This window comes from Rhea americana, unplaced genomic scaffold (genome assembly GCF_003343005.1).
Source record: "Rhea americana isolate MKP2758 unplaced genomic scaffold, rheAme1 scaffold_130, whole genome shotgun sequence".
Taxonomy (NCBI): Eukaryota; Metazoa; Chordata; class Aves; order Rheiformes; family Rheidae; genus Rhea; species Rhea americana.
This window is the reverse complement of record NW_028185373.1, coordinates 1,328,160-1,338,647: the sequence shown is the minus strand read 5'-3', so window position 1 is coordinate 1,338,647 and position 10,488 is coordinate 1,328,160. Positions and strand designations below refer to the sequence as shown.

At 42.9% G+C, this 10,488-nt stretch overlaps 2 protein-coding genes across 6 annotated transcripts in view; one reads left to right on the top strand and one right to left on the bottom strand.

Moving 5' to 3' along the window:
* URB1 (URB1 ribosome biogenesis factor) overlaps positions 1-10,336 on the bottom strand; it is a 68,478-nt gene extending 58,142 nt beyond the window's left edge. Inside the window, exons 1-3 of the mRNA XM_085297839.1 lie at positions 10,006-10,336; positions 9,681-9,837; positions 182-234 (exon numbers count right to left, since the gene is read on the bottom strand). Of these exons, the coding sequence (XP_085153965.1) occupies positions 182-234; positions 9,681-9,837; positions 10,006-10,336 (541 nt within the window). The remainder of the gene's footprint in view (positions 1-181; positions 235-9,680; positions 9,838-10,005) is intronic.
* Positions 10,001-10,488, top strand: part of EVA1C (eva-1 homolog C) — a 41,708-nt gene continuing 41,220 nt past the window's right edge. For all 5 annotated transcript variants that reach the window (XM_085297789.1, XM_085297788.1, XM_085297787.1 and 2 more), the window contains exon 1: positions 10,001-10,461. In XM_085297789.1, coding sequence (XP_085153915.1) covers positions 10,335-10,461 — 127 coding nt within the window. In that variant the 5' untranslated portion in view covers positions 10,001-10,334. The remainder of the gene's footprint in view (positions 10,462-10,488) is intronic.

The window sequence follows — 10,488 nt, the reverse complement described above, 5'->3', positions numbered from 1 at the left end:
GCTGCCCCGCGGCCCCGGCCCGGCGAAGGGGGAGGCGGGCTGCGGCGCTGCGGCGGGCGCAGCCGCTTCCTTCGCGGGCCTGCGCGCCTCTCCGGACGGGGCCTCCGAGCCCTTGCTGCGGCGCGGGCGGGCGCGGCCGCTGTGCTAGGGCCTTCCTGTAGCAGGTATCTCTCTCGCTTACTGAGTTTTCCTGGCCTTTCTGCGCCTCCTGCTGCCTCTGCTCCCGCCTGCGGCCTGGGGAGCCTCGTTCAGAGCCCCGTCCTCTCGCAGCTCTGCCTGTGCTGCCCTCGCACAAAAAACGCGCTAGCCTTTGCTGGTGAGACTGCGCCTGTCGTTGCCCTCCCGACCCTTGTCGTGCATTTCCGCTGATGCCTCGCTGTCAGAAGCAGCCCTGTGCGACTGGTTATCGCTTGTCATACAGCCACCTCGTTCAGCTCCAGCAGGGCACTCTGTCCCGTAGGGCAAATAGCAAAGATACTACATATGTGCGTGTGTGTGTGTCTGTGCGTGCATAAAGACATTAGCTATACTTTGCATGATACACATATGCATTTGTTAGTGCTTGTAAGCACAACCACTGCTCAAGCTGAGAAAAGAGTGTTCGAGATAATTACATCTTTCTGTCTTCCCCCTTCTTTTTCAGGATACTTTGGTCTCCTTGTCTGAAATGCAGCCACAGTTGTGACTGGTACAGTTGAACTGTGAAAGTTTTGGGGACGGGGCTGCTGAAAGCAGATATCCAGGGCACTGTAGCAGTCTGTCTACCATCACTGCTCCTAAGACCAAGGAGGTTTTTGTCCCTGCTGGTGTCACCGTTTCATTGAACTGAAGCTGAACTGAGGAGACAGGAACTCTGGAGTGGAAGGGAGAAGCACAGGGTGTCAGGAAGCAGGGAAATGAGAGAGCTTCCTGAGATGCTAGTGAAAAGTTTGTCATTTGCAAAAACAATAATCGTAAGCTGATTRCCAATTAGCAGGCTTGTTCTTACTACATTTTCAAACTTATGTTGTTAAAATACCTTTGGTAAACACTAACAATTACAAATATATAATAATGAGACACTGTACCAGTGCACTGGTAGAGACTGTCAGTCTGTGAAACATACTATTCAAGGTGACCAGATTTGTTTTTCTATAGACATAAACTGAAACCAGAGCTTTGGTTTTGCTTTTAATAAAAGCATTCCAGGAAAAATGTAGTAATATGGAGGAATAAAAAAAATCTTGTTCCAGTAAACTGTTAGATCTTAAACATTAATAGTTGAAAGAGTAGTGGGAAATCAAGGAGACTGTCAAATGATGTCAATAAGAGAAAAAGAAAATCAATTTACAGTTCTATCCAAAGTTGACTATTTTTCTTATTTACAAGTAACAAATAAAAGCAACATTTATAATTTTTATGTTTTTCAATACATAATTAATGCTGTTAAAAAAAAAGGTAGGCCAGAAGAGGGCAACATTAACAGCCATTCTAAGATTTAGACTGGACAAATGCTTTAATATTGRTAGAAGATGCTGCAATGTTTTGAGAACAAACAGTAAAATAAAATGAAAGAATGTGAAGTAAGGAGATGCAAAAAGTTAAGAAGAGAGCATTGGACTGGGAAAAGAGGTAACATGAAAGAAAATATGAATTGTTAGACACTAGATACAACAAGGGTTTTTTAAAATTAACTTAGAAAAAGGTTCAGAAAGCATCTTAGTGCTGCTTGTTATRTAATACTCCATTCAAACTCTGCTCATCATTTATGATATTTTCAGAGATCTTTAAATTTTGACTCAGTAGATTTCAGCTATTTTTTTCTGCTTGTTTTTGGTAATAGTTTCTTTTGGAATTCAGCATAGTATAGCAACCTCTGTGAAGGGACAGATTGCTCAATTCTTCCATAAAACATTAATGATGAGTTGTTCTGGATGGTGAGARTCATTTATTTCACCTTAGAGTTTTATTCTAATTGAATTGAAGGTATGCAGACATAAAAAATACATTTGCAATTCTGGAAATCTTTGAGGATACATGACGTAGAAGATAGCTTCTTCTCAAGAAGGGATTGTTGGGTTTTTGTTTGTTTGTTTTTTGAGGGGATGAAAGGAAGGCCAGAGCTGATATAATGGGGAAAAATATTTAACACATTTTTTAGAAGGCTCAAAGCATACATACTGGAAATATCTTCCAAGTGAAAGCCACAGTTGTCAGACTGACAAGCCTGATCACTATCCTTACACCATAATCCATAGAATATCTAGTACAAAAAATATCACTGTAAAATGCTAGCAAAAGTACCTTTAATTTCAGCTTTAAATTCAGTTATTCTCCCCCTCGTTGCCTGAGTAGCTGTTACAGGCTTTGACGAAGCAAGACCCAGTTAACTGTTAGTTTCATTTCAAACATTATTTCCATCTTCTTGCCTTACCTTGAACCTGTGTTCTTTTCTTTCTCTATCACATGTATGACAATTTTTCTCCCTCAGTCTGTTTTTTAGTAGGCTCCATTTGTGGAGGCCCATTCAGAAAATGAGATTTCAGGCTAAGACCAAGTTCCTCTTTTCCATTGTACCTGCAGGTTCAACAAATGTAAGCAGTGAATGAGTCAAGTATTAATTTCTAAACTGTCTCAGMTTTCAGTAAATTGAAATAGTTTCCTGTGATTCTTGCCAGATGAACACATCCAGGATACATATTACCCTTTTGGCATTTGCTGGTCAGAAAAGGAATTCCCAATTCCTCCCCACAAGAGCATGAACCTTAGCTCTMGTCCTGGTTCAACAAATAGTTCCAGATACAGAATTAACCAGGCCAAGTGACCCTTTCCTGCCTCTGCCCTACCTCAGAAGCCTTTACTGGCTTGAACAGTATTTCTAGTAACAATCCARTCTTAGCGCTGCAGTCCTGACTAATCTGCCTTTGCCTCCTCAACTTTAAGATTATTCCTAGCACTAGGATCCTGACCTATGCAATCCTGAAGACAAGATCTATTTCGGTAGGTTAGGCCAGTTCTTGCCCACTAGCCTCACTAAGCTCTGTCTTGTGGTTTCAGCCATAAACTCTTCTGTTCYACTCACACAACACTTACCTCTAGCTTTTAGCCATAGCTCCATGGTACTTGCTGTGCCAGCCCTGAGGCTTAAGTCTGTTGCTGCTAACTTGTATTATTTTCMAACCTCTCAAGGAGAACCTTACTAAGCTGATCTGCTGGCCTGTACCGTCATGCTGCAAATGAGTGACTGTAAGTGCTAGACTCAGACCTAAATATGGCTATATAACCCATACTAACCCCAGTACAGACTTTATCTTTAAAACCACTGATGTTTGGTTCAACAAACCYGGGGCTGCCCCTGTCAGTCCCAGTACCCTTGCACCGCTAATGCTTTCAGTGGTGGCAACACTTAATGGACACACATAGTCTCTGAGCTCACACTAGTTTGGACTAGAGCATGTAAGAAATATAGCAGTTTCATATCATAATTTTTTAAATAAATGGACTTCATTTGGCATGTGAATTAATTATAGGAAGCATTCTGAGGGACTGAATTTCAGCAGATATCACATCTTTAAAAACACCGCTTTCAGTGTTCTTTCCTAGTTCACACAGAATTATTTCATAAAAAGGTTTCCTTCAGTTTCTTGCAAAATTTCCAGTTCATGCAAGTCTGATGTGTGAGATACAGCTGTTCATCACATCTTTCAGTCTCTGACTTGCCACATCTGAGGCACGGGATCACAGAGGGAAGAGAGGTGGATGCTCCTGAAAGATGAGCTCGGTGTCAGGACCACTTACTCCACACAGCCTTATAAGAACACAATATTTCCAACACAGCCCAACACTATAAATCTTTCCTATTACTTGTCCAAATGCACTGCACCCCACACTCCTGCTACCTTTCCACTGATCCAGCTCAGTGCCAAATCACACAAGAGATAGACATTTGTAAGGCCTGAAGTTTGGAAGTTTAGAAGCTGGAGAAAAAAAACTAGAGAAGTTTGGAAACCCTGGCCTGGGCATGGGGTCTGAGTGATGCACAAGTATCATGTGCAGGCTCAGGAACTGAGTGGGTATGTTGGACTGAGTTAATARCCCTACTGAAACTGCCTTGTAATGCCAGTGCATTTCTGGCATAAGCAGCTACAGCAATTTAGATAAACCACAACTTCTTTTGCTCTTGATGACAAAAAACAAAATGACCTCTCCTCCTCCAAGTCTTTTAGCTGTTTTAACTGGAGCAGCACTTTTCTGAATAGCTAAAGAAGTGCATTTTAAAACCTGACTAATGACAGTTTATCTTCCCTACCATTACACTACAGCAGTATCGATATCAAAGGACCCAACTCAGCTGCAGCGTCAGCAGCACGGACATGCATTAGCACTAGGCTTTTGAGCCAGGACTCAGAATGAGTTGAGAATCAGGCTGCTTGCCCAGGCACTGAAGAYGGATGGAAAGATCAGACGAGAACAGGACAGAAGAGCGGGAAGGACAGTGAACAGTCTAGGAAGAGCTGGAGGAGGTATAAACTGAAAGCAGCTATTGATATCTGCTTGTGATAAACTGAATAAGCCCTTTAGTTCAATGTACAGAGCAGGACCTTTAGCACTCTMGGTTAGTTACATCCAGAGGAGCAAAAAGGATAGCTCCAATGTGTACTGAAATCCTTCACACCTTCTATACATGCAATAGTAGTCAATCACCATTAAGCCTGATTTGGTTTAACTACAGACACTGAGCATCTTTTCAGATAGTACCATTGAACYCTTATAGTCCTGAGGGAGAAAGAAACGCAAACAATGCACCATTATTTTYAAATTTCTGCTATTTGCTTTTAATTTTTGAATTCTTAGGTTGAGATACTATGAGGTCTGGATCTCAAAAATACTGAGCACTTAAATGGCACTGATTAGATATTGACTAGCGCTAGTATTTTCAGAAACGCTCCAATTTTGCATGCCTTAGGCTTTGTGTGCCTAACTTAAAGAGACCTTGAGGCTTCATATTCCAAGRCTTTTGGAAAAGCCACTGATATTTCAGTGCTTTGACATTGATTCTGTGACACTGAAATCAGTGGGAGCTTTGTGACTGACTTCAGTGGGAATAGAATCAAAGTGGCTTTAAGAAGCCACTGTCTAGAATTTCAAGTACACAAAATTATTAGTAAGTGTGGAAAATCTTAGCCTAAATACATACTAAAACAGAAACAGTGACAACAACGAGCCAAAAGACAGACTCATAAGCCGATAATAATGCATTTTCACAAGTAAACAGGCTGCTTTCCAAGAATGTGATCCACTCAGCAGCTCTGTCCTAATGCCTTTCCTAAGCTGAGAGGCAAGACGTGTGCTCTCTTGAAATCTATCTTTGAAGATACGCTTCAAGAAGTGATTGAATATAACTTCAGTACTTTAGGAGGGTGTCGACAACAAAGCTAGGACTTTTTCCCCCTTCCACCTTAGGACTTCTTTTTTGTCCTTTCCAGCAGTATCTGTCTCTGTGGGATAATGCATGTCTCCTGCTTCACATCTGTACAAGTGCCCAGCATGCTGAGTGTACTGATAGAAAAAAAAAAATCTGTATACAGGGGTGTTGCCAGTAAGACTGAGAGCATTAGGGAGGATGAGGAGGGGTGACCTTTTTTTGCTGCATGCAGTGAGGAAGTTGAAGTGKAATTCAGATGGAACAAAATATGAGGAGATTAGTTTTATGAACTTCATGTGCTACGTCTTACTTTTTTCTTGTGAAATGGTCAGGGTGTCTGTGACTATGACATTATGATTAGTTAGGCCAGGAGCTGACTATGCAGGAAAGACCTTATGACCACGAAACTCAGAACTTCTTAGCTATTTTTACCCTCTCTCAGATGAGTCAAAAAAAAAGAGAGAGAGAGAATAGTAAATATTTCCCCTACTTTTAAACCTGTTGAGCTAAGTCCTGTGCTCTGTATTCCTTCCAAGTTCCACTTAYGTCTGTGAGAATGTCTCCTAACTACAGCATGCGGAATTGGTCTTCTCAAGGTGAAATTACTGCACACTTGAAGATTTTGTTAGAGCTTAAAATCTGTAGCATGGTGTGAGAGCTTAGAGCATCCTAGAAAGACCTACAAATGGCATATACAAGACACTTCTCTGTTTTCATTCTGGTAGCCATAGAAATAGAGGTTGAAGAAGGAAAAATGTACTCTGTTATTTTAAATAATCACCATATAGTGATTACTGTAAAGCATGTGCTTTGTTTTAACTGCTCCRACATTCATTTCCATAGAAACTGAGAGAGGATAGCAGCCCACTTGTTTGAACTGTCTTGTAGATTTCATCTGTGTCAGAATGCAAGGAGATAAAGCATTTTAAAAGGTGGGAAAATCCTGGGGCAGGGAGGTGCTAGATTCTCTCTCTCTCTCTCTTTCTNTTGAAAAAGAAGTATGTTAGTGAACTTCTTGAAAACCTTATTCTGGGAAAGGAGAACAAAAATGACATAGTGAAATATTTCAGCTCCAATAAATTGGCAGAGGGGAAAGAAAAGAAAGAAAAAGGGATAAAAGATATGGTTGAAAAATGATTGTACATATGTGGAAAAAAAATACTATGAAGGTAAGGTAATCCAMGAAATGTTATCTTTATGCTGCTGTGCTATAATCCCAGTTGTGAATTTTTTACTAATAGAAAACTTTAGGCCATCTGACTCAACTTTCTTCTATTATTTCATATTGTTGGCTTCTTTTCTAACTGACAGTACTAATTTTATTTGAGTTTCCATACACTAAGCCATGATATGAGTTTCAAATTGGCAGTTTGGCTGAAGTTCAGAGAAAATGAATAAAACAGAGAAAAAAAAGAAATGAAGAGCTCAGATTTTTGCTTTGCTCTTGCAAAACTTCCATGCAAGAACAAAGTTCCTGCTTTTCTGATACTATGAAATGATTTCTTTTCTCCTCAAGTTCAAAAGAGAGAAACTGACTGAAGCAGACATGATATCTACCCTGGATTCTAACTTGTAGGCTCTCATTTTGTCCTTGGAAAAAAAAACGGATCTCACTGCAGTCACTTGTAAGGAAAGACGGAGCTGAAAGATTCTGTGATTCTACATGCTGAACATGCCTGGATTAGTTACGTTGTCTTCTAACTGCTGTGCATTGCCAGCTTGCAGAAACTGCTTTCATGGCTATGGCATAGAAACACATTTTTTTCATCAAGATAARTAATTTCTATCTCCCTACCTTAGCATTTCATTCTGTTGTCTCTAGCTTTATTATTTCAGCACTACAAGCAGAAGGGGATACAGGGATTACAGATTTTAGGTTAGTGTTCAATCCCACACTCAGGGGAATAAAATGTCCTTTTTMGTTGTATACTGTCAATAAGATGCTTTTTGACATCTTATTGTCAAAAAGATGTCAAACCRTAAGAGGGTGGTTTGGGAAAAGATGGGAAAAGATGGGAAACCATAAGAAGGTTTCCCTAAAAGGAAAGTATCTATACATAGGAGTATCTGACTGTCCCTTTTTGTTATTTTTCAGCCTTCACTGCCTCACCATCCTAGAGGTTACCTAAAACATTTTGAACTTCTCCCAGTTCAGTTATTCCACTTGAAAACTGTCTTTGCCTTTGGGTTACACCAGCACAKTGCCAAACAGCATAGCAGGCTCAGTCTTGTGCCACWGATGGATTTAAGGTCTTTTTGGTGTAACRCCACAGGGCTAGAAAAGACAATGTYGTCTTATTGGAAAGAGGAGATTTACAAGWTCTCATTAGGCAAATAGCATGGCAGGAATTAAACTCTTTCAAGCACAAGTACAGGATGGTATTTCTTTGTGCTTTTTGAAGTTTTATAGATTTCTCTGCATTGATTTTGTGTTTATCACAGGTCCATTGTCTGCTCAGAGTTACACTCACTGTTGTACCCACAGCAGACTGAGTTGCCATCTCTGGCTCTTGTGTTCCTGAAATCAGTGATCAATTCAGACAGGAGGAGGTTACATACTTCTGTTGGTGGCCTGAATATATATCTGTATCTCTCTATTGACTGTATAGTGAGTGAGGGGCTGGCTTTCTAAGGCTAGAGAGCATCTGACTTCCCTCACTTGAAGTGATGGTGTGTATATATATATATATATATATATATATATAGCTATAGTATATATGGTATATAGTATATATGGTTGATATGAAGTTATGGTAGATAACTAAGTTCACATAGTCATCCAGACACCTTTCTAGAAGATCTGAATATGGCCCCTAAATATTTCCTTTTATGGAGGGGTAAAAATATATGGTACTTAAAACATTCCCCTAGCATTTATTTCTGCCTTCAGTGGAGCTGACTTGTGACRATAAGTATAGGAAGTATTAGATTAAATGGCCTGATATACCAAGTTCAAGAAAAAAAATGAGTAGGCAGGGGACTCCCACGATTTTCTCTCTGATACCAAACCAAAAGGCACAAGGTAACTGGTTCAGTTCAGAAGCATAAATAGTCCTTTTCTGAAGCAGTTGAGAGGAAGGCTTTCACACATCTGACAGAGCTAGTGAACTCTTTTCCCATCCCCTCTTGCAGTTGCAGATGCTTCAGAACTATTCTGTTTAATCCTATTTTTCAACATCTTTTATCTCATTTATCTGAGTTCAATAAAACTTGATGGAATGTCCCTGATTTCAGGCAGGATTGTGTGAAACCTGGTTTGCTTTTATCTGCCCAAGAAGAAGAGGCATGAATATAAYGTATTTGTTGCCCAGTTGTTTGTCCTATGTGTGAAGAGGGAGAGTGTGAGGAAAGAAAGTGTATTCAGAATCAAACATGACATTCAAGCTGGTCGAAGTTCTGTGTAATCTCCAGAAAGAGATGCCAAAGTTAGGAAATTCAAAACTGGATCTGATTCAAGTTCAGCTGGAGCAGGAGGAAAGGAATGGATTTAATGGAATAAATCTGGTTCCATTGTCTCCCACCTATTCACTTATGTCATTTCAAGAGAAAGCAGATGAATGTGAATATGCATACCAGACTGTAAACAGACAGATGTTCTGCCYACCCACCTTATACACAAGCACAATCCCAGGGCAGAGGACACGTTCATGACACATTTCTAGTGTTGTTGCTGTGTTCTCTTTGCTGWGAGCAGTATTACAGGAACTAGGAACTAAGTGTTCTGGTTTATTCTCTCTCCCTCAAACCTTAAAAGGAGCTAGAAATGCAATTTGAAGGTAGTATGGCAGATTGTAAAGCTAATTTATTTGAACTTCTCACTAGTTTACTTCTAGGTCTTACAAAACAGATTTCAGAGAACAACCTGAACTCTATCACGGTAGCTTCAAGATGTTTTCTTACCTTGTGGTGAAAGCTTTAAGCAGTCCTATACACTTCAAACTCAGTTATGCTGAAGCACATTGGCCTTGAACAAAGCTAAGGCATGGGAGAAGGTGGTGGCACACGGAGAGACAACAGTGAAAGGGAAGGGTTCTTTTGCAACATGGAAGGATCAGGCCAATTCTTAACACAGCTCTGCGCCTGCTGAAATCTCTCACTCAAGGAATTTGCCCTACCAGGAAAAGCTATTGGTTAGGTTTCCCACACAGACCTGTAAGCTAGCCTATAAAGCCAGCGGCCTGGCTATGCCAGAGCAGTAGACTTGTCAGGGCCTGGCATGTGAGCCACAGAGGCCTGAAAGAGGGAAAGCAGGAAAGTTGCGTGTGTTGTGCGGTACCACTTCAGTGCCAGTGAGAAGAGGGGGCAATCTGCATTGATCTTGGGGAAAAAAAAGAAGCAGGGAAGTGTTGTCACATGAATGAGGAGGTGGGYGTAAACCCGGGATGGTCCTATAGTCACAGCCACAGCAGGAATAAGGGTGGTGAGGGGGATAACTACAAGAAAAAAAAAAAGAAAAAAAGCTATGCACAGGGCGTGAAGGCGAGACTATGTGCATTAGCCAAGAGGGAGGTGCTGGGTCCCAGAAATGCCCGGAGGGGGGTGGAGAGAGCCGGGGGAGGGCGGGCGAGGTGCAGCCGGGACTGAGTCAGCCCGGCCGGCACGATGCGCTCCGAGGGCAGTGCCAGGCGCGGCGCCGCCGGGAAGCCTCTGCCCTTCGCCGCCGCCCTCGCCGGCTCCCTCGCGGCGGCCGGCCGCGATCCCCCCCGCGGCGGCGGCTGGCTGCGCGGCGGCCTCGCCGTCGGGCAGGGCCGCTCGGCCCTCCCCCTCCTCCGCCCCCTCCGCCGCCCGGGCGGTCCCGGGGCAGCTGGCTGTGCCCCGCGGCGGAGGGCACCCGGCGGGCCGCAGGTGGCCGCGCAGCCAGCCGGGGCCGGCTCCATCATGTGAGGCGGCGGCGCGGCTGCCACCCGCCCCCGCCGCCCTCTCCCGCACCATGAGGGAAGGGGACGCGGGGCAGCACCCACGGCGCGGACAGGTAGAGCCCGGGCGGCTGCTCCACCTCCTCTCCTGCGTGATCCTCGTGTGCAGCGCGGAGATCGCGGCGCTCACTGACTTCGCAGGTACGGCGCGGGCCCGGCCGCGGCGGC